Source organism: Antechinus flavipes, chromosome 1 (genome assembly GCF_016432865.1).
Source record: "Antechinus flavipes isolate AdamAnt ecotype Samford, QLD, Australia chromosome 1, AdamAnt_v2, whole genome shotgun sequence".
Taxonomy (NCBI): domain Eukaryota; kingdom Metazoa; phylum Chordata; class Mammalia; order Dasyuromorphia; family Dasyuridae; genus Antechinus; species Antechinus flavipes.
Genome location: NC_067398.1, coordinates 639,697,937 through 639,723,229, shown reverse-complemented (window position 1 = coordinate 639,723,229; position 25,293 = coordinate 639,697,937). Strand labels below are relative to the sequence as shown.

The following is a 25,293-nucleotide window of genomic DNA, read 5'->3' as shown; positions in this document are numbered from 1 at the left end:
GGGGAGGGCTTATTTTCGGGATAGATCTTATTATCAGGGAAACACGGTATCTAGAAGGAAGGAGGAGTTAGTAAATAGCTTCTAGCCCTACTAATTTAATTATTTTTTATTGGATTGAATGCTGAAACCTAAAGAATTAGAGCCAGAGAAGACATACAAGTTTTTTTGTTTCCTTTTCTTTCCAAATATTGGTAACTTCTACCTATTTTAAATGGATTGATAGGGATTATTTTTCAGAATATTATTGTAATAGGTTATTTTTCAGAAGACTCATAATTGTAATGATAAATCTCTCCTTTACATATGCCAAAATGACGAAAGCCTCTTCAGTTGTGACTTGTGAATTTATTTGTTTATTTGTTTTGCTGAGGCCATTGGGATTAAGTGACTTGCCCAAGGTCCCACAGCTAGGAAGTATTTTCTGAGGTTGGATTTGAACTCAGGTCCTCCTGACTTCAGGGCTGGTTCTCTATCCACTGCACCACTAAGCTGCCCAACTTGTGAATTTCTTAGGCTTCACCTTTTCCTCTTTTCTCTTTTACTCTACCATTTATGAATATAAAGTAATATCTGTTTTCTCCTCTTCTCCCATCAAATATACAGGTATTCATATATTCAAGTTGAAATATTGCAAATACTCTTCTTTTGAGTTGTTTGGTTATTTTTCAGTTATAGTCAATTCTTCATTACCATTACCTCATTTGGGGTTTTCTTGACCCAGATATTAGAATGTTTTGCCATTTCATTTTACAGATAAGGAAACTGAGACAAATTAAGTGATTAAGTGATTTGCCCAGGGAAGTTTCTGAGATTGAATTTGAACTCAGGTAATTTGAATCTTTCTGACCCCTTGGCTGCCACTCTATCCACTGAACCAATTTAAAAATTAGCAAAGTATGAACTTGTTCTAATGTTGTATTTTTTTTTTAATAATATTTTATTTTTTCCAAATACATACAAAAATAGGTTTCAACATTCATTTTTGTAAAATTTTGTGCTCTAAATCTTCCTCCCTCCTAAATTTCCCCCTCTCTAATGATGACAATTAAAGGTATGCAATCCTTTTAAGCATATTTCCATATTTGTCATACTATGCAAGAAAAGTCAGACCAGAAAGAAAAAAAAAATTAGGAGATGAAAATATTATCCTTCAATCCACAATCACTCTCCATAGTTCTTTATGGATGTAGAAGGCATTTTTCATCCCAGATCTTATTGGAATTATATTGAATCACCACATTGTTGAGTAGAACCAAGTCCATCACAATTGATAATAACATAATCTTGTAACTGTGTACAGTGTTCTCTTGGTTCTGCTCACTTAGCATCAGTTAATGGGGACCTTTCCAGGATTTTCTTTATTTGGAGAGTCAATTGGAGTTAAATGACTTGCCTAGGGTTATATAACTAGGAAATGTTAAGTGCCTGAGGCCTAATTTGACCTCAGATCCTCCTGACTTCCAGGCTGATTGCTCTATATATTGACTGCCCCATCTGAAATTAGCCAGCTCATCATTTCTTATAAAACAAAAATATTCCATCATCTTCATATAACATAACTTATTCAGCCACTCCCAACTAAGGAGCATCCGCTCTACAAACTTTTGCACATATATGTCCTTTTCTTTTTTATTATCTCCTTGGGATAAAGACCAAGTAGTAAGATTGCTGGGTCAGAAGTTATACAGTTTTATAGCCCTTTAGTCATAATTCCTAATTGTTCTCCAGAATGGTTCGATTAGTTCGCAATTTCACTAACATGTATTAGTGTCCCAGTTTTCCCACATGTCCTCCAATATTTATTCTCATCTTTCTTTGTCTTAAGAGCTCAAAGTATATGAGTCCTTTGATCTCAGAAGTGAGATGATTGAGGCAGGAGACTCATAGAGTGTGAAAAGAATTCCAGTTTATTATGCAGCACAGCCTTGTTGCTAATTTTTGCAAGCTTGATCAACACAGGAACAATAGGCAATCCCCAATCGCCTTTCAGAGAAGCTGCTGGTAGGCTTTGCGTTTGCAAAGTATCTGCCAATGGAAGGAGAGCCAATCTAGCAATTCTAGCAACCTGATCACAGGTGAGAGGCTCTGTTAAGGCATCTTAGCTAATGAGCAACACGCTGTGACCCTCAGACTGAACCATTCCCATGGTCACAAATCACTGCTCCTTGCTCAATAAGGGCCTTTCTACAATATGCATTGTGCACCAATCTCTGTACTCCTTCTTGGTAGGTTTCTATACCCTAGCATTTCTTGTCATCTTAGTCAAGGTGTGAAGTAGTGCCTCAGAGTTGTCTTGATTTGTATTTATCTTATCAATAGTGATTGATTTAGAGCATTTTATCATATGACTAGAAATGGAGTTACTTTCTTCATCTGAATATTGGCTGTTCCATTTATTTTGACCATTTTTCAACTGGGGAATGGCTTATATTCTTATAAATTTGAGTCAGTTCTCTATGCTTTTTACACACATAATAAATCTCATAAAGAATGAGGTCTTTATCAGAAACTGGATGTCAAAATTTTTTCTCAGCTTTGTTTCTCTTCTAATTTTGATTGCATTTGTTGGTACAAAATCTTTTTAATGTAATATACTCAAAATTACCAATTTTGCATCTCATAATGTTCTCTATTTCTTTGGTCATAAATTCTCCCTTTTCCACAGATCTGAGAGTTAAGACTATCCCTTGTTCTTCTAATTTGAAATCATTAACTCATTTTGACTTTATCTTGGTAGAGGGTGTTAGGTCTTGGCAAATGTTTAGTTTCTGCCATAGTATTTTCTAGTTTTCCCAGCAATTTTTGTTAAATAGTGAGTTCTTATTCCAGAACCTGGAGTGTTTGGGTTTATCAAGCACTACATTACTATAGTCATTGACTATTGTGTTTTGTGAACCTAATTTATTCCACTAAACTACTACTCTGTTTCTTAGCCACTACCAAATGGTTTTGATCACCACCACTTTATAATATATATATATTTTTTAGGTCTGGTATGGCTAGGTCAATATTCTTTGCATTTTTTTTCATTAGTTCCCTTGATACAGTTCTACTATTGTTTAAGAATATTTTTACAATTTTTAAAAATGATTGCCTTATTTAGAGCCATACATGAATATCAGACACCATTTAAAAAAAAAAGTCTAGAATACTTTTATCTAGATTATTCATCATATTTTGCTTTGAGTAATAGTCAGGTTTAAAAAGTCATTCTTAAGCTCAAAGAATGTTGATTTCTCCCTAAGGGAGAGAAATACTGTGAAATCTCTCTTCTTTCCTTTAGGACTATTCTATCCTGGCTCAAGCCCTCTGTAATTTTCATTAACTAATTATCCCTGAGGTTATTGTTCCCTACTTGATTATCTTGCTCTCTGTATGGGAGGAACAGTCTCTATGACCCTTCCTTTCCTAATACAAATCCATGCTCATGTCAAGTGCTGTAGAATTCTATGAAACTCTTACAATTCTTGTTAAATCAGTTATAGTTATATTTATATTGATATCCTTTTATCCTTGTTTCTAATGAATCACATATAGAATAGACATACTCTTTTTATACATATTTTGAGGTATGCATTTTTTCCCCAGTTAAACCAACATTTATTGAAATTCCTACCACCAGTAGGCCACAGGTGTAGATGAAAATGAGACTGGCAATCAGGGTCTAGGTTCAGATTCTGTGTATCACACTTATTGCCTGAATGACCTGAAGTAACTCAGATTCCCCAGGCCCTCAGTTTACTCATCTATTAAAAAAAAAAAAAGAGTTGGGTTAGATCCCAGCTTTTTAAATTATGCTTCATGACTTTCATATGGGGTCTAGTAAATGAATGTGGGGGTTGTGACATTGTGATTTGTTATCAGTAAATGCTTGATTTGTATACCTGTTTTATATACTTATAGACCCACAGTCACAGAGAAAAGGGATCCTGAGTGGGAAAAGTTTAAGTTCTTGTTCTATGATCCTTTCATCTGTATTAATCCTCTTTTCTAAGACTCTTTTGTGGTAAGAAAGCGAATATATGGCCTGGGGTGGGGGGGTGTAGATGTAGTGTGAATGATAGGCAGTGTTTGAAATAGCATACTTTAGTAGGAAACACAAATTCTTAAAGCAGGTATGGGTGTAAATGCTAGCTTTCATACTTTTAAAGCTGTGTAATTATAAATTTATAAAATATAATGACTTAATTTTACTTGATTTTTAACTACTTAATTTTAAGTTTGTTTCACTATCTGTAACATAGAAATGATAATTGCACAATCTGGCAAACTTGAATTGCTACATGGAATAAGGAAGGTTTGTTACTTTATATATAATAAATCTCATAAAGAATGAGGTCTTTATCAGAAACTGGATGTAAGTTTTTTTTCAGCTTTGTTTCTCTTCTAATCTTGATTGCATTGGTTTTGTTGGTACGAAACCTTTTTAATGTAATATAATCAAAATTATCCATTTTGGCAATCAATACTAGCAGTAGAATATAGAAGCTGTAAAGATGCAAATTTAGACTTTAGGAGCAACTTCCTAATGCTGAGGGTAATCCTAAATAGAATTGAGATTACTGGAGGCAGTGGTGTCTTCCTAGTAGAGTATGTATGGTTAGTTAATTGCTAGTCCAATATGGTATAGAGGAAATTTTTGTTCAGATATTAGTAGTACTAGAAAGTTTCTGAGTTTTCATTCCAACTTTTAGAGTTGATTCAGTGAAATATTTTGTTGAAACTGTCAGGTGTTAGCAAATGTGAATTATCTCACATAGCAATGTGAAATTAAATTTGGCCCTGGATGCTGACTAGGAGTTGTTTAAATGGAGGAGTGATAGGAAGGTATCCCTGATTAGAAGAGAGCAGCATGTTCAAAGACATAAAAGTTAGGGGAATTAGGTGATTGACCTGTTTATAATGCAATGTCATATTACATGAAGTCATCCAAAGATAGACTAAGAAGTAGGTTCTTGTTTCTATAGTCTTTTATCTGTTGAATAGGAATGATATGGTGAATGGTTTCTTTTAATCATTCTTGACATTCTCTTAAATCCATTTCTCTTATTATGTATTACTATTTTCCCCCTCTTCTTCTGTTTAGACATTTAATTTTTATCTTTGAAACATTTCATTTTGACTTTTACTTAATATTGTTATATTCTCAGATTTCTCAGCTAGGAGGGGTTACCAAGAAAATCAATAATTTTGAAATGAAGGTATAATTATTTTTTTTTTCTTCTGCAAGTTCACAGAACCCATGAAATCTTTCCATGGACCTTTAGACTCCAGGTTAAGTACTTTTGGTCTGGATCAGCTTTTACAGTTGCAGAAACTGAAGTCCAAAAGCATGAAATGACTAAGCTAAAGATACAGCTTGTTGTATACTTGGGATTTGAATCCGTATCTAATGTGTTGCTAGTTACACTATCCTAGTCTTGCCTCCATTTTTGTGTACCAATCCTCCCTGTTATCCTATAAGATATCTGATACTTCACTGTTATTTGCATCTCAAATGAGGTCTATTCATTTCTGTACTGTGATTCCGTCTAGTATTTTGTTTTTCAGTCTTCCTGTTTGTTCTGAACTTTACTCTGGGGACTTTTCCTATGAGTTATAAAAATAGAACACTTCATTGGTTCCAAGGACCAATTTGAGTTTTAGAATTCCCACAGTTGTATACAGAAAGTTCCCATCTTCTAGCTTTGATATCTATAGTGATCTCATGTCTTCGATGTCTTTTAATGACATTTTGAGATAGGTACCATCTTTACATTAAACTGAAAGAACATGGTAAAAAAAAATTAATACTGGATAAAATACGAGTGAATTGAAAATACAAAAGTAGTTTTATAGAACATTTAGATCAAGTTGTTTGCTCAGTTTAGTTTTTTCTGCCACATTAAAATGCACACTTTTTTGTCAGATGTATGTCATGTAGTTCCTTTTTGTTCAGTTTAGGTATAAACATAAGATCTTTAGAAAATAAAGGATCATTCTACTTTTTTGTTTTATGTACTCTTTGGCATAGTGGTGAAACTATGGATCACTTCTCAATCTCCTTCTTTTACATGTGCAAACTGAGTCCTCAAAACCTCATGATATTTACATATTTTAAATACATAAATAATCAGAACATACACATTTTTAGATGCTCCAAACCCAGTGTAGTTATTATACATGTTTCCATGGGTGATCATGTTATTGGCAGTTATTGGCAGAAGCAGGGCTCAGAATCTTGTTCTGTTACATTTTCACATGGAATTGGCTGACAACAATATCTACATAGGTACATGTAAAATATTAAAAGACATGAATGAATGAATGAATCTGTTGGTTCAGTATCATCTAAATACTTAACCAATTCAATGCAGTTGTAACCATCAATGAGACTGAATAATTTTTCCATGCTAAAGTTCTAAAAGGAGAGGGATGGATTTTACCTAGTTTTGCATCTTTATTTTGCAAACATCATTTTGAGGCAAAATTTTATTTTTCATCACACTAAAAGGTTGGAGGGCCTTGAGCTTTATTAAGACATTTATAGATGTTGTTCAATCAGTGATTCTTTTATGTCAGGTTTGTTCATGAATTGTAGTTTCTGGATGTCCTGCATGTGGTTGGGTCAGAAATACCGTGAGAACATCATGTATTATTTTTAGTACCTAACTTTTGTTTCCTGTGAATAAGATTGAAAATGCAAATGTATGAAATTGGACTTTTCTATTTAAAAAAAAAAGTTATTTTTATTTTCAAACATTTATTTAGGTAAGTTTTACTTAATAACTTGTTAATTAATTTACTTTCTTGTTCTTTAGAATATAGTGAAATACAATCAATTTGAGGTCCACTAATCTATATTTTTTAAAAATTGGCCTGGACCTTAGTTAACATGTGTGCTTTTCATATAGAATAGTTTTACTATGCAAATTAATAGTATAAGATTATAGAACACATGTTGAACTTACATAATAAAATTTTGAAAGAGTATAGTATATTGTTTATACTATAAAAGTGTGATGGTAATTTTAAATACATCCTTACTGTGCACTGACGCAAAGTCAGCAGGCTCTCCACTTGACAATATTTCTGTTATCCTTTATTTGATTAGTTTCATGTATTAATAATATTTCAAAATACCATCTTTCTATCAATTCATGTCAACCCTTCCAAGATTTTGCCTAAGTGGAATTTAGTGAAAATTATCTTGCTCAAGTGTTGATTCTTTTAAAAAATAAATCAAAATGAACAGTGAAAAAATTAAAATACTTTGTTTATATGATATTACTGTGGTGAGGGGTTGTATATAGAGGTGCTGGGAAAAGATGCATGAAGAATTTTGCATGCAGCAGCTTCTTTGGGTTGAACATTCTCACTGCTTTGAGGCCAAACCCTGAAGAGTTTTTTAGGTCAATGATATGAGAAATCAGAGTTAGAGAATGGTTCAAGAAGTGGTGTGGTTTTGTTAAAGATAAATTACAGATGAGAGAGGCCATGGCCTATCTTCTCATCCCCTCATCTTTTTATTGGTTGATTATTCAAATCTTAGAGGATCAAACTTCAGTTTCTATATGGGAAACTACTGCTGTAGAGTTATAAAAGTTATAAAAGAAGTTACAAAAAGACAAACTTTAACATAGTAAAAGAAAACTAATTTGAGGATTATTGATAGTGGAATCTGCTCCTTTGCATGCTGATGAGTTCAGTGTCACAGTGCTGTTCACATAGAGACTATAAAATGAGTGTCTTGTCAAAAATGACATGGAGAGGGACAGGTAATCACATCTAGAGTCAATGGACCTGTGGTTTAATTTCAGCTCTGAGACTCAGTGTGGTTTTTTTTTTGTGTGTGTGTGATCTTAGGCAAATCATTTTCCCTTCTTGAAGCCTTTGGTTTATATTTGTGTAATGAGAGAAAAGAAATGGTTCTAAAATAGTCTTGATCATCATAGAATAGTTGACATTTGGGCAGTAATCTAACTTTTCAAAGTGTCTTACATACATCATATTGTTTGAGTTGTATGCTATCCTGTGAGTTGTTTGGTAGCTGTTATTTCATTTTTACATGTGAGGAAACCATGAGAGATCAAATAATTTCCCCCAGTTCACATAATTTAATAAATGTCTGAGATAGGATTTATACCTTAAGTTCCTAAATCTCAAAAATATTTAGGACTGATGCAGCTACTGGAAGTCACCTTATCCAATCCTCTCATTTTATAGATAAGGAAATGGTATCTATGAAAGTATTTTTTTTTTTTATCAATTTAGTTCCTAAAAAGGGAAAAGAGTTTGCCAAGCTCTCAAATTTATTTCTCTAAAAATAATATAACGGTGTAGAAGTAAAGAACTTAATGAAATAACCAGAAGCTACTTTGAAGCTACTTTATGGTCATTAAGATTCATGTTTATAGTAACCCATATTAATCTCTATGTGATAATGATAATGATAACAAGAATCTGGGATCTGTACCTGCCACACTGACATATGGTGCTTTGTGGATTCTAAAAGGGGTCAGTAGAATGGAGGCATCCCCAAACGGTAAGTATAGTAGACAGGAAAGCTGGATTTTTACTTCCCTGTCTTCAGTGGTCCTGTGAAAAATGCTATATTTTCTCGATCTCTGACTCTCTGCCTTTTTCATTTATGAAATTCTAATGAAATGACAATTGAAAAATAATGTGTTATATTTATGGTAATCATTAAATTGTAACTTTGGCCACACTGCTTCCTTTTCTTAAAACATCTTTGGACTCCAAGTCTGAGGCTTCTTTTAATCAAATAGGAATGTTATTAGATAATAAATATCTCTTCTAAGGTAGGATTCTGTGAAATCAAGGAAATTATTTTTCTTTCCTCTATAAAAAGAATAGTTGCTCTAAATGATTTCCTTATGATTAATCTCATTGTGGTTTTAAAAAATAATAATCTTTGCAAAACTTTTCCCTAGGTAATTGTTTTTGTTTTGTTTTGTTTTTTTTTGTTTTTCAGCACTTACGGCTCCTCCAACACCACCCTCACCAATGCAGGCAACATATACCTTTAAGCCTCCACCTAGACCAGACTTTGGGACTTCTGGGAGAACAATCAAGCTGCAGGCTAATTTCTTTGAAATGGACATTCCAAAAATTGACATCTATCATTATGAATTAGATATCAAGCCAGAGAAATGCCCTAGAAGAGTTAACAGGTAATATCATTATTAGTTTTAAGCAAGTGCTATAGAAAATGAGTGTATTTTAAATAATTCCATTTCATGTAATAGCAACAATTCTTCAGAAGAGCCTTCTGCTCCTTTACCAGGAAGTTTAAAAGTTATTCTGATCACTCACTTGTGGAGATCCCTTTTCAATTGAATGCCTTCACCTGTTATGATTTTTTTTTCCACTGGCAAAGTACTTTATAAAAGCTGTCATTTGTTTTGGAGGGTTCTCCCTGATGGGATGAACAAGACCTACCTAGCCGAATTGTTGTTTGTGTAATGGCACTTAAAATCAGGGCAATTAAACAGCTAGTCAACTGTTTTTAAGGTTCAAGGCAAGGAGGGGGGGGAGAGTCCCTGATTTCATTCAAATTGGGAGATGAAAATAAAGTGAAAAAGATACATATTTTATGTATCCATTGAAGAAAGAAGGTAATCTCAGAGAAAGGCATTAATATTTGGGGAACTAGGAATGTTCACCTGTAGAAAGTGGAATTTGAGGTGGGTATTGAAATATAATAGAGAAAATAAGGTGTGGAAATGAATGGAAGAATGGTGGAAATGGCAGGAGAGATAATCCAAAGTTAGAAACAGGACAGGGGTACTCTGTTCAAGCTATAAGTAAAACAATGTAGCTGGATTGAAGAGTTTGTAGAGAAGAGTAAAGTATAATAAGACTTGAAAGACAGGAAGAACTCAAATAGTGAAGGGTTTTATACGCCAAACAGAGGGTTTTGTACTTACTCCTGGACATTATAGCAAAACACTGAAGCTAATTGATTAGGAGGATGATATGCTTTAGGAAAATCACTTTGGCAGCTGAGGGGAGAATGGATTGGATTGGAGAAAAGACTTGACAAAGTCATTGTAATAAGCTAGGTAAAAAAAGTAATGAGAATCCTATATTAGGCTGATGCCTGTGTGACTGGAGAAGGGAACAAAAGATATTAGAAATGGTAAGATTGGACAGTAAATAAAAGATGAATCAGTTAAAGATGACAGTAAGGATATAAGCCTAGTTGACTGAGGGGACGGTAATCCCCTTGACAATAACAGTGAAAGTTGGAAGGAAAGATAATGAGATCTGTTTTAGACACGTTGAGTTTGATATGATTATAGGATGTTCAATCTGAGATGACCAAAAGGACTATAATTCAGATAAGAAGCTAGGACTGAATATATAAACCTAGGAATTATTTGCATTTTGTTGATTGTTGAACCTATGGAAACTGATGAAATTACCAATATAAAGTGAGAAAAGGACACAGGACAGAACTTAGAGGGATATCAAGATTAGTGGGCATAACATGGAGGTATGAGATATGACCCAACAAAGGGGATAGAGCACAAGTGATCAGGTAGAAGGAGATCTGAGAATAAGTGTCAATAGTTGGAGAAGAAAGTATCCAAGAAGAAATAGGGATCAAGAGTTTTACAAGTGCTATGAGAAGTCAAGAAAGATGATAGAGAACAGGCATTAAGGATTGATTTATTGGTAACTTCAGAGAGTATAATTTCACTTGAATGATAAAGTTGAAAGTCTAAATTTGGGAAATTTAGAAGCGAATAAGAAGTAGAGATATCTACTATAGTGAGTTGAGAGGAGAGTATGTAGAGACATCTAGAATAAGGGCATATCTTTCTGAATTAAAAATAGAGAGAACTTGGGGTAATGAAAAAAACAATTGATCTTGAATTAAAAAGATGATTAGAGTGCTGTCTTTGGAAATCAGACACATCTGAGTTCTCCTGCCTTGGACACTTGCTGTGTGCCTTTAGAAAAATTACGTATTCTTTCTGTCTCAGTTTTCTCAAATTAAGCATGAAAATGATAGTTTAGTAGGAACAGTATTATGAGGACTAAATGAAATTAAATTAAAACATTTGGTAAATGTTAAATTGTTAAATGAATGCTAGCTGATGTCATCATCATCATCAGTGCAAAACAAAATCCTACCATACTTTCTCAACCTCTAGCACCTGTTACTCTCCATGATTGTCTTCCTATTGTGCCCCTAACATTTTGTGTGTGCTATTAGATTTGGATATCACTTATCTGGATGGATGGCCAGCCTGTCTCCTTCTCTTGTCATATATGTCTTTGATGTTATCATTTTTTTTGTGCCATCTCTAACCTACAAGCCGTCATTGCTTGCATGCTTCAGATTACAAACATCCACTATCTATCTGCAGTGAGGAAAAGAGCTTACAAACCATAAAATGCTCTATATAAATGTGAGTTATTATCAACATTTTTAAAAGATAGAGGTTTTTGTTCTGTAACATTAGGATGTGAATTCTGATCAAACAAGAACTTACTTGAGCATCTCAAAGAGTTCTGCAAAAAGAATACTTGAATGTTATCTTTGTTATATTGAATAAGAGACAGGGTATCCCGACAAGGAATATCTGATAGTCAACTAGGGTATACATACCTTTCTGTATTAATCTTACATATTCAGCAAATTACTTTTTATTCCTAATTTCTTTTTCTAAATATGCATCTCAAAGTCAGAGAATATGCTGAAACTGACTGCTCTTTAGTTCTCTTGTTTGATATAGATTTTCAAATTGACTCTTTGATGTATGTTTCCTGTTCCATTTAGATATCTTAAGCTACTTTTCCAAATTCTTATCCCTGATCACTAAGATTCTAGACCTGCAGAAATCAAGATACCAAATCATTTATGAATCTAATGTTAATGCCTCCCTAGGGAAATAGTCCAAGAAGCTAGCAAAATAAAGATGAAGAACACCAATTTAATATCAGCTTTCTTAGCATACTAACTTCACAATTGATATTTCTTATTTCAGTCATCCTTGTGGATAGTTGGTGGTGGAAATAGATTGAAATCCTTTCATATCATACCTGAGTGGGTGATTGTGAGTGATGATAGACTTTAATGGTTCTGTTTCTCTGTCTTTCTTACACTCTTTCCCTTATCTTTTCTGCTCCTTCCATTCCTCTTTCTTGCCTCTTCTCTCCTTTTCTTAATCCTCCTTCCTTTTCTTCCTTCTTTCTCTGTCTCTGTCTCTGTCTCTGTCTCTGTCTCTGTCTCTGTCTCTCTCTCTCCCTAACTTGCTACTTTAAAATTTTATAAAGTAGCAAACATTTTGGTCAAAAGGTTCTCAATATTTAGTAATGTTAAGACATTAAATATTTTGTAAGAGAGCTTACACTAAAAGCCTTTCCATGTGGGTAGATAGTTCATGTACAGGAATTCATATGTCTTTGACTTAGTATTTGAAAAACCCAGGTCATCACCATATCTAGTGAGGAAATATATGATATAATAAATGATTGTTAACTATTTGGAAGTCCTATAGTAGGACTTCAATGAAGGATAAAATAAAAATAATGTCTTTAAAGTGCTTTCATTTTCCTCTGCCAGATTGAATAAGAAAATAGTATCCAAATATTATGCATAAGGGAAAATCTTACACATATATATCTTTTCCTTCTTAGGAAAGATAACATGTCTGGGGATGACACCCAAGTTGCAAAATTGGGTGACTTAAAAGTATGACAATGCCCTCAGTAGTTAAAAAGAATAATGTTTTTCAGTATCATCTGTTAATATTTATTTCTGTATGTAATATAACCTTTCTGTTAGGAAGTCTATTGGAAGGGTTTAGAAGGCAATATTCAGGAGTTAATCTTCTTTTAAAGAAGGCAATGGGATAGAAGTTGACAGCAGTATATTCTTGTATACTAATCCTACATGTACCTCTATGTGGCTCTCTTAAACTGAGAAACTTAGAATAAGTAAATAATCTCTAAGGTTCATTTAATTCTCAGTTTCTATGAATCTATTCAGACTTTTATTGATTAAATCATATCCCTCACTGAACTTCAGTTAAAAAATTAATTCAGTATTTCCTGTGATAGGCATTGTGGTGATTGTAGAATTTACATATGACATTTTTTGTCCTTATAGATCTTACATGTAGAATAAGAAACTGACTGTGTGACCTTGAATACATTACATAACCCTTCTCTGTCTCAGTTTCCTCATATTAAAATGGAGATAGTAATAAGCACTTACCTCTTAGTGTTTTTGGAAGGGCAAAATGAGATAATATTGGTAACGTGCCTTGCAAACCTCAAATGTTTGCTATTATTATTGTTAATAATAATGACAAGTTGACCCTTACTGTAATATATCTGTATCTGAGCCCTAATTCTATTGAGTTTTAAGTTCCTAAATTGTTAGTCTATGTAATTTAACATGCTAGATGCAGGAGAAAAGGTTTAGATAGAGCTTGGTCCCTGACCTCTCTTAGAGTTTCTGATGTGATAAAGGTGATGTATAGACTATATATAACTAGTATAAAGCAATTTACAAATATTTCATTTTATTCTCATGACATACCTGGGAGGTAAATATTATTATCATCCCTGTCTTACAGATGAAGAAACTGAGGCTGAGACAGCTTAAGTGACTTATTGACGTTCATACAGGTCTTTATGGCTCATGATGCAACATTCTATACATTGTGCCTCTTAGTTGCCTTTAATAAGATTTCCTATATGTTTATTGTTCTGTGACAGAAAGAAAGATATTAAGTGACTACATATTAAGGTGAGATTTTGTTTCATGTAAATTTCAAATTAATATCTTAGTGTATTTTAAAATTCATCCTCAGTCTCAGAAAATTCAATAAAAATAATACAGAATTTTTTCTTTTAATAGAAAAATTAAGGAATGTAAGAGCTGCCAAGCGATTTTTAAAAAGCAGTCCTTACCCTTAAAGAGCTTACTTTCTACTGGGAAAGTCAATATATTTTTAGGGGAATAATTTCCAGGAAATGATGTTTGCAGTTAGCTATTTACAGGAATAAAAATCATTAAAAATGTATTTCTCTCAGAAATCAAAAAGGGGAGGAGTCAGTGGAAGTGCCATCCCATCACCTTAAAGTTTGAAATTAAAATCGAGAGCAGAGTTAGGTCCAAAGCCATTCAGGGCTTTAAATGCAATAGTTTTTCAAAAAATAATGACTGACTAGAGTAGGTGTGAGTCTGGGAGGAGGGCCAAGAGTAGAAGTGTAAATGAAATAAATTTAGGCTTTAGAGTTTAGACTAGAACTGCTACTTTAACTTGTTTGAATAGTGAACAGAGTGTGACTCATCAGGATTCTGAATTATTTTATTCCTTTATGTTATATAAAAAATTCATATGAATCCAGGTCACTATGGGGTACTGAGGAAGCTAAGTTACACAGTGAATGGAATCAGTATGATTTGAGTTTGAATTTATCTCCAACTTTTACTAGAGATATAATCTTGGATAAATCATTTAACTTCTTTTTGAATAGCACTTATCTGACAGGATTGATGTAAGAACTCAGAAGGCACGGAATTGAGAGGAAGAATAAAGGAATGTTCTAAGAGTTTGTGGAGAGTAGTAGAGCTGCAGAGTAAATGAGCATTTCTGAAAATTAAAGGTCTGGGATATTTATAGGCAACAGGGAAGGAGTCAGTCAATAGGGAAAAAAGATTACAAGGGAAGAGTGATTGTGGAGATTTCTATCAAGCTGATAGAAAAAAAGATGGGAGAAAATGGGATTAAATACTGAAGGATATTTGGCCTTGGGGACAAGGAGAGGAATATCTTAATCTAAGCATGAAGCAGCTAATAAGAGTGGTGAGCCTCGAGTCAGGAAGAGCTGAGTTGGAAGTCTAGATTCAGACTAGTGTGACTTCTTAAACTTTCGCAAACCCTTTTTGTCCAAGAAATTTTTATGCAACCCCAGGTATATAAAATTAAAAAATCAAGCATTTCCTTATTAGAAATCATAAAACAATATATTTTGAAATGATTCTTTGGTATACATATAGTTTAACATTTATTAAAGACAAAAGCAGTTTCCTTAACTCTAAAATGGGGATCATAATTGCACATACCTCATAAAGTTGTTGTGAAGACTAATAGAAATAATATGGGATCTGTAAAGCACTTATTTATAGGGCTTGGCACATGGTAGTCACTTTTAAATGTCTATTACCTTCCTTCCCAAGAGATGGGAAATGATGAAGAATTCTTATACATTGAATGGAACAGAAGAAGCATAGCAAATAGTCTGTTTTCACAATGATTCATAAAAGAAGGTCCTGTGCTGAGAGTGGGCAGAGAGGATTAATCGGGGAGATTGAGAGGAGTAAAAAAGATTGCTTTGTGGCAGTGAAGGCTTAGTTGGGATTAGAAAAAAGAAATGTGTGGTGGAGCTAAACTATATCTGTTTAGAAACAAATACCTGTTGCCATACCACCAAATCTGTGGACTTTGCCCTTGGAGTAGTAGGCTGGACAGATGAACTTTCATTTTGTCTTGACCATACCAGGACTCTGATCTTACTTGTTTTCAAACCATATGCTTACCCTGCTCCCCTTCCCCTTCTCCCAGCTCCTCTTTATGTTGCCATTCTCCTAGTCATCATTAAGGTAAAATAAAATAAAATAAACAAAAAACTCTTGGAAGCAATGTTCTGTTCTGGTTACTTATCTCTTATTGTTGGGCACGATGCTTGGCAGATAGTTATAAATAAAAATTTAATAAGGCCTTATCAACCATCCATTCTTTTTTACTATAGGGGCAATTAAGAAAGTATGGGACAAATGTGGAACTTAATAAAACCCATAAGTAAACCAGAGCTGGCTAAGTATAAGATCAAAATATAGAAAGGGGATAAAAGGTATAGAGGTCAAATTGAGGAAGGGATTGACTCTGTCTCCCTCTTTCCCTTTAAAAAAAAAAAAACACTTTGTAGATCTTATCTTCCACTCTTTATTGTCCTAATTATTCAGTTTTTCCTTCCATTTTCAAAGAAGAACTTACCTTTTCTTCCTCCTACCTCTTCCCCTCCACAAAGGGAAAAAAAAAACCCAACCATAATCCTTTTAGCAAAGTATCCATAGTCAAACAAAACACATTTCCACCTTAGATAAGCATAAGAAATTTATGTCTCAATCTGAATCTTCAGTCTATCCTTTCTCTCTTAGGAAGTTTTAACATACTTCACTATGTATCTTCTAGAATCATAGTCATGAGGTTCTTAAATCTTTCAAAGTGATTTGTCTTTAAAATGTTAGTCTATAAATTGTTCTCCTTGTTCTGCTCACCTCATTCTGCATCAGTTCATATAACTCTTTCAAAAGTTTCTCTGAAACTATACTTTCATCATTTTTGTAGCCAAAAGTATTCCGTTACATTTGATGGTCATAATTATTTAGTCATTCCCCAACTGATGGATAACTTTTCGGTTTCTAATTTTTTTGCCACCACAAAGAAATATTTTTTATACATATAGGTTATTTTTCTTTTTCTTTGATCTCTGGGTTGGGAGCCTAGTAGTATTATCTTGGAAAATATCTCTATATAGTTTGATAGCTTTGGAGACATCCTTATTGCTTTCCAGAATGGCTGAACCACTTCACAGCTTTATCAACAGTATCTGCCTATTTTCCTATAGCCCCTCCAGCATTTTTTCTTTTTGTTTTCTGTCACTTTTACCAATCTAGTGCCTATGAGATGATACCTTTGGATAATGCTCAACACTTTTCCCTTCTTTCCCTCCACCATAATAAGTCTTTTGTGCCTCTGCATGTGATTTAATTTACTCCATTTTACCTCCTCTTTTTTCTTTTTCCAGTACACTCCTTTTCCCACCCCATAATGTCTTTTTCTTTAATATCATCACATCAGAGTCAATTTATAACTATACCCACTGTCTATGTATGCCCCCTCTAATTGCCCTAATAAAACATACAATTCTCAAGAGTTACAATATCATTTCCCCATGTAGTGATGTAAAACTTTGGCCTTTCTATAATATATTTTATTCTTTCCTATTTACTTTTTTATGGTTTTCCTGAGTTCTGTGTTTATATATAATGATTTTCTTATTTAGTTCTGGTCTTTTCAATAGAAATAATTGAAAGTCCTCCACTTCATTGAAGATCCATCTTCTCACCTGAAAGATGATCACTGCGTAGGTGATTCTTGGTTGTAATTCAAGGTTCTTTACCTTCTGGAATATGATAATATAGCCCTGTGGTACTTTATTGTAAATACTGCCAAATCCTGGATAATCTTAACTGTGATTTCTTGATAATTGAATTGTTTTTGTTGTTGTTTGTTTTGTTTTCCGTTGCCTGCAATATGTTTCCCCCTGAGATTTTAGTTCTGGAATTTTTCAATGATGTTTCTTGAAGTTTTCCTTGTGGGATCTCTTTCTGTAGGTGATGAATGGATTTTTTCAATGACTATTTTGCTCTCTCGTTTTAGTATATTAGAGCAGTTTTCCTTGATCTCTTGTAGAATGTTATAAAGTCCTATTTTTGATTGTGGACTTTAGGTAGAACATATTTTTAAAATTTTCTTTTCTAGATCTATTTTCCAGGTCAACTGATTTTCCAATGAAGTATTTCCCCTGTTTTTTTTCTTTTGTATTTAGTTTGACTGATTCTTGATGTCTTATATAATTTTTAGCTTCCAAATGCTCAGTTTTCATTTTTAATATATAGTTTTCTTTAGTTAGCTTTTGTATCTTCTTTTCCTTTTGAGTAAGTTTTTTGTTGTTGTTTATTTTTGTTTTTTGAGAGACAGTTGGAGTTAAGCCCAGGATCACACAGCTAGTAAGTGTTAAGTGTCTGAGGTCCCGTTTGACTTTAGGTCCTCTGACTCCAGGGTCAGTACTCTATCTACTGTACCATATAGCTGCCCCATATTAAGTCTACTTTTAAAGATGTTTTCTTCAGAGGATTTTTTAAAAATTTGATGAATTGTATTTTTTAAGGAATTTTTTTCTTCAGTTACTTTTTGTCCTTCTTTTTCCAAGTTGACACCTCATTTCTTTTCCCATTTTTTCTTCTACTTCTCTTGACTTTTAAAATACTTTATGAGCTCTTCTAAGAAAGTTCTTTGGGCTTGAGACCAATTAATATTCCTCCTTCGAGGTTTAGCATGTAGACATTTTGTTTTCTTCTGAGTTGGTGTTTTGGTCTTCCCTTTTACTATAGTAGCTTTCTGTGATCAAGGTTCTTTTCTATTTCTTGTTCATTTTCTTTCTTTCTCTCTTCCTCCTCCACAATCTCCTTTCCTTCCCCTCCCTCCCACTCCTGCCATTTTGTGATTTTTAAAGTAAGCTCTGCTCCTGGAATTAGAGGGTTCTGTTCCAAACTTCTTATGCAGCTTTGAGCTTTGACTTTGAGCACATAAAGATCTTGTACTTTATGTCTTGTTCATAGCATTGAGAGTAGCCCAGCTCTATCTTGCCTGTTATTGCTTTCTGCACTGGGGCTAGAGGTTGCTCCAATAGTCTGCTCTGCTACTGAGCCAGAACTGAGGGTCTCTGTTGTTGATCTGCTGTAACCCCATCACTGACTTTCCCAGACACAGAGTGAACTGGGCTGAGCACCACTTTGACCCAAGTGAGACTGACTTTCCAATCTATCTTGAGCTAGAAAATTGTTATATTCCTTTTCTTTGTAGGTTCTGTAGTCCCAGACTGTTGCAGAAGCTTAATTTCATGTAGTTTTTGAGGGAAACTGGTAAAGCTTGAGCAGCTTCCTAGCTTCATTCTGCCATCTTGAGCTATTATGTTCTCTCTCTGTCTCTCTTTTTTTCTCTACCCCTTCCCCTCTTCTTCTCCCCATCTTTTACTGTGTTCTTACCTGGTGACTTTATCTATTTCCACAAATTTTAAGATCAACTCTGTGCAAATGACTCCCAGATTTATCTATTTTCCCAATCTCTTTCCTCAGCTTTTATCCTATGTCACCAACTGCCTATTGAGCCTGTTGAAATAGATGTATGATACTCTTAAGGTCATTCTTTCTTTAATTTTGTAAGTCGGTGATATATGTTTTGTATTAGTATAGATACTCCTCCTGGTTCTGTCAACAAATCTGCTTGATTCGACCATTTGTTTGATATTTCTCTGTTGACATCTTGTTTGCTGAGTTTATGTGTATATTACTCATGGAGGGTCTTTTGATTACACTCTTAGATCTTAGCTATGTCATAGACTCCTTCCTGTGTGGTTAGCACATGGTAAACCACTTCCAGTTGTGTTTGACAAATCAATGTTGTATACCTGGTAGCTGCTTTTATTCTTATTCAGTGAAGTGATCATATCTGCTTGTTGTATAAATATTTCTGTAGGGTTTTTTTTATCTGTTTGTTATATGCTCTCTGAATGCCCATTTATACTCTTTTTTTTGGGGGGGGGAGGAAGTAGTGATCTTTTTACAGCTACTATAGAATGTTGGATTTTATGTTTCATATAAGTTATGTTTTTTGTTGTTGTTGAGAGATTTTCCAAATCAGTTATGTTTATTTTATAATACTGTAAATGTACATTTTTATTATTGTTATTATTTTTAGCGTGTCCTAGGGGGAGAATGAAAAGGTAAGACAACAAGAGTCAAAGTTAGGAATCAAATCAAAGAATCAAGTCAGAACTCAAAGAATTAATTGAAAGCAATTGCTAATTGCTTTCATAAGGTCTTTACTGCCTGCAGTCTTGGCACCACGGAAACTATTTGGGACCTGACAAGTATGTGTAGATATGTGTTTGGAAAACACATATGACTAATATTTTAATTATTCCCACACTTCTACATGGTTGCAAAGACCCCGATGTTCACAAAATCTCAAGAGGCCATCTTTGTACTGTACAGTATAACTGGTCAAATTCATTCAGCCTTCATCCCATTATAAGGAATCTTTTGGAAGCTGGGCAGTAAACAGGGGAACTTTTAAAATAACACTTACCTTTCAATGTCATGATTAGAAATTATATTGAAAAGAAATAAAGAAAAACTACCATAGAAGCTACTCTGAATTGGATGTGGGATGGTCATAGGCATGGAAGATAGAAGAAAGTGATTTGAATCTTTCCTGAAGTTCAACTCAAAATATCATTTCCATGTTCCATAAGTAACAAACTAGCTTCCATCTTTTCCTTTGTTGCTCCCTGTACCTTCTTGCACTCTGATAACAGTTTCTGTAGCCACATTTTCCAGAATGGTTGTGCTTTTACTCACATTTTCTATAATCATTGGACACTGTAGTAGAGCTAGGAGTTTCTTCCTCCCATTCCCATTCCAAGTTCTCCCTTTAGCACTATCATTTTATAATCTAACCTCCTTTGAAGTTCATTTAGTGCATATTGATCAAATGAGATAATTTGTCAAATACTTAGCATATTGATTGACTTAGTAGGTGCTATATAATGCTTATCTCTCCTCCTCCCACCCCCATCCCCCCACACACCTCTTTTCTCCCAATCAGATTTTTAGTGAGTATTGTCTAAGAACCCCTTCTTCCTTCTTCAACAAGCTCAGTTTTTGGTTTACTGTCTTTGTTTCCTCCTCAACTCCTGCTTTCATACAAAGATTGCATTATACAAATCCATAAGGGAGGGAAAGAGGAGAATAGGGGAAAGGAGGGCAAGAGAGGGGGAGAGTTCTGTCAAATACCCTAAGCTCCCAGTTCTTCAGCTCACTCATTTCCCATGATCATTCTTCTACCCTACTGTACCTACACACAGCATGGTCATACCTTTAATCATTTCATCACCCATAAATGCTTCACTTCCAATGTTTATGAACTCCAAAATTCTCTTATCTGATCACAGTTTATTATAATTTCCTGCCTTACAACCTCAAACCTAGTTCATTATCCTCACCGTGATCTTCTTATCCTTTAACATCTTAGTTTTTTCTTAAGTTAACATGCTACACTAACTATACTCTTCCCTTTTCCCCAAATTTACCCTATTGTCCTCTTCTCTTTAATCTTTTGTCCTTTTATCCTTTTGGCAATCTTGTCCTGCCAGCCCTCAGTCTTAGATTATTCTAAACATCCATGCTTTTCATTCCTATTGATATGCTATTGAATGAAGCTGGAGAAAACCATGAAACCATGCTGACTGTATGTAAGTTTATGTTAAATAGCTTCATTGGGCTCTCACTGAACTGTAGCAATGCTTTTATATTTCCCTAAATGATTCACCACTCCACTCACCACAGAGACCTTTCTAAATCTTTTAGCCCTCTTTATGTCTTTCCCTGCCTCCCCTATCCTTTTAGCTGAAAATCATGCAACTTATTTCCTTGAAAAAAAAAAATTGAGGTCATTTGCCAAGAACTCCATCTTCTTTCCTCCTTATCTCATATCACGCAGAAGCCTTTTACTGTTATCTTTTCTTTCACCCATCTCACATAATGAGTTGGCTCTTCTTGCCAAGGCAATCCACTCTACTGTGATCCCATTTGGTTCTGTCATTTCCAGTACATTGACCCCTCTATCATCTCTTATTAATTTTTAGTCTCTTCCTTTCTAGTAACTGTTTCCCTACTACTACTACTACTACTACTACTACTAAACATCCTCAAAAAAACCTTCATTTGATCCCTCCACTGCTCCCTCCATTATCATTCTATATTTTCTATGTTCTCCAGAAGTTTGACCTTATCATCTGCTCCCATTCTCTCCTTATCTTCAGTCTCCCATCTACTGGCTGGCTCCTTCCCTGCAGCCTACAAACATGTCCATGATTCCTTTCACTTTAGGAAATGATTGCTTGATCCTTTAATATCATCCTAATGCTCTTCTCCCTAAGCTAACCTTAAGAAGTCTGTGTATAAAAGGTACTTCTACTTCCTTTTCCTGAGTTCTTTGTAATCTAATTTCCAAATTCATCATTCATTCAAATGAAATTGATTTCCCCACAGTTACCAGTAATCTCTTAGTTGTCTAATAGCCATTTCTCTCAATCCTCATCCTTCTTAACCTCTCTGTAGCTTTTGGCAGTATTCATCACCCTCTTCTCCTTAATATTTTTTATGAGACCTTATCATCTGCTCCTTACTTAGTTTTCTGATTACTCTTTCTTAGTCTCCTTCACTGATTGTTGAATCATAATCAAAGATCCACTGGTGATAACCGGGGACACTCACCATTGTCTGTTGATGTCCATCAAGGCTCTGTCTTGGGTACTCTTCTCCTTTCTACTATTTCATTTAGTGATTTCATTAGTTCCCATATATTTGAAAATCATCTCTAGGCAAATGATTTTTAGATCTAACCATACCTACCCTCTCTGTTGACCTGCAGTCTTGAATCTCCTTCTGTTTATCCATCATGAACCGGATAATCCAGACATCTTAAAGTCATTATGTCTAAAATTGAACTCATTTCTCCTCTCTCCCTCCCCCAACTCCTCTTTCCTTGTTTTATTTTCAAGGGTACCATCATCTTCCCAATAACTCAGACTGGCAACCTAGGTGTTACCCTAAATCACATATTTACAATTTGCTGCTAACGAGTATTGATTTTACCTTCATAATATGTCTGTCACAACCTTCCTCCTTCTCTGTTCTAACAATGCCATCACCTTGGTATAATTTCTCATCATCTCCTGCCTGGACTATTGAAATAGCCTGCTGTTAGTCTGCTTTCCACAGATTTGTCCCTCATTACAGTCCATTCTTTACTCAGCTATCATATTGATCTTCCTAAAATGTATTTTTCACTACACCTTTCCCTTCCTCATTCAACTCCAGTGGCTTTCAGTTAGCTCTAGGATCAGATAGGAAATTCTCTGTTTTGTTTTTAATGTCTTTCATAATCTTCATAAACCAGTGAAATGAATCCTTTTGTTATTCCCCCAAGAAGATAGTCCATCATCTAACCCTAAGCATTTTCCTTGCATGGAATGCAGTTCCTTGCTTTTCTACTTCCTGATTTCTCTGAATACTTTCAAAACTCAGCTAATGCCCCACCTTCTACAAGCAGCTTTTTCCTCAATCCTCCATAATCTAAGTTCCTTCCCTCTTGGATTAATGCTAGTTTTTTCTATATTTTTCTTGCTTATACATAGTTATTGCATATTGATTTCTCCACTAAACTGTGAGGTTTTTGAAAGTAGGAGTCATGTATCTGCCTTTCTAAGTATCCACAGTGCTTAACTTGGCACATGACTGGTGCTGACTAAATATTTATTGACTGACTGGTGTTAAAACAGTATGGCTGAATTTAACAAAGTTGTTGGATTAAAAAAAATTTAAATAGTTTAAAATTGTACCTACAAGAAGAAACTCATTTTATTTCGCTATTGGAATTGAGGTACATGATGCTCATATTCTTATTGACATTTTACCTAAATTTTCTTTTTGTTTCAGAGAAATAGTGGAGCATATGGTCCAGCACTTTAAAACACAGATCTTTGGGGATCGTAAACCAGTATTTGATGGAAGAAAAAACCTCTATACAGCAATGCCTCTTCCCATTGGGAGGGATAAAGTAAGTTTTCTTAAAAGTGAGTTTTAGATAAATTATTAGATGACATTATGAAATCAATCAATCAACAGGCATTTATTAAGTTTCTACTCTATGCTGGCACTGTACTAAGCACTGGGAATGCAAAAAGAGGCAAAAGACTTCCTTGTCTGTAAGGAGATCATGAAATGAAAATATATTTTGAAGTAGTAGATTAATTGTTAATATTCTCAGTAGAATGGTATGACTTTTAGCTCCATGTGCTTTGCTAATGATGTTGATAAATTTTCACAAAAATTCCTCCATTCTTGATGATCTCATAAATTTATATTATGTTATGTATTGTTCCTTATCCCATTCTCCATTAAACACAAGAGATGTTTCAGCTGTAAGTGTCCATACTAGAACATTCTAAAAAGAGTCTCTTTTATATTAGAGTTAGCTTCTTTAAGGTAGAGGCTTGATCTTATTTGCAGAGGTTTTCATATGTTGTTCTTAATTATCAGCCAATGAGCTCAGTTGAATTGCATTGAGATTGTGATTGATTGTGATGTGATGTGATGCATTGATGTGAGTTTATAGGTAGAGAGAAGATGAAAGTATGGTTTAGGATGACATCTAGGAGCTCCTCCCAGATCTCCCCATTTGAAAAGAGCAGCCACCTAATAATGATTTTTCAATCAGCTGTTCTCCCCTAAACTTCTTAATTTTCACCTTCGTAAATCATTTTCTAGGAGTTCTTCATACCTTATACCAGTCCAGTTATCCTCTCCCTCTCCATTTTCAGCTTTTTGTTAAGTGTTGTCTTCTCCTATCAGATTGATTATAAACTATTTGAGGACAGGGATCGACTTATTCTTTTCTTTGCATCATTAATGTTCAATACAATGCCTGGCACTGGCAAGTGTTTAAAAAAATGTTAGTTGACTGGCTCTGATTGACTCTACCTCATCATGTTATCATGAGAGAAGCTTTTAAAATTTGTAAACTTCTATAAAATCAACAAGCATTTATTCAGCACCTACTATGCACCAAGCACTGTGGTAAATGCTAGGATACCAAAAAAAGGCAAAAAGAGTCCTACTTTTAGGAAACTCACAGTCCACTGCTATGTAAAATATGAGTTGTTATTTATAGTTTGGTAGGGATGAATAGTACATCTTTATAGTCCTTGTACTATCTTGAAGGGATAGATAAAAATTCCAGAGGAAGAACCAAGTGACCCATAATATATTTCCAGGCTATATGGGAAATACTTCATTATAAAGAACAATTTAAATGTAAGATACTTGTTAATATTCTTTTGGGAGGGGAGAGACAGTTTAGAGAGTTTTGAGGCTGGGGACTATAATTGGTTTCCAGCATCTACAGAGGTAGTTACTGGAGCCCAGGACAACTGGGAACCATAGAATTGGTATATTGGTGAGAGTAGTAATAATGTATTTGACTTCTAATTAATTCCAAGTAACATTCTTAAGTGCTAATCTCTATAACTGTTCAGTATCACTCTTGTTGTATTTAATTCCATCACCTCTTGAGATGAATATTTTCTAATCTTTAAATGGCTACAGAAATGGGAATGATATTTGCTTTTTTTACAGTGAAGAATGGACGTGGTGAGCTCAGTATAGGAGAGATAAAATGATTCATATGCATAGAAATCAAGCCAAATATATCCTAGATTGACTTTTCTCAACTAGGTTATATGAGTTTAGATGGTAGGATTGAAGATTTCGTTTGAAGAAAATATGTTAGCATAATTAGTTAAAATTCCTAATGAATATTTATGCTACACAAAAAGAAATTTTTTCTGTTTCATAGT

At 34.2% G+C, this 25,293-nt stretch overlaps 1 protein-coding gene across 1 annotated transcript in view; it reads left to right on the top strand.

Moving 5' to 3' along the window:
• The window catches only part of AGO2 (argonaute RISC catalytic component 2), a 157,913-nt gene that overhangs the window by 63,911 nt on the left and 68,709 nt on the right, over positions 1 to 25,293 (top strand). The window contains exons 2-3 of the mRNA XM_051971155.1: positions 8,975 to 9,173; positions 23,375 to 23,495. Of these exons, the coding sequence (XP_051827115.1) occupies positions 8,975 to 9,173; positions 23,375 to 23,495 (320 nt within the window). The remainder of the gene's footprint in view (positions 1 to 8,974; positions 9,174 to 23,374; positions 23,496 to 25,293) is intronic.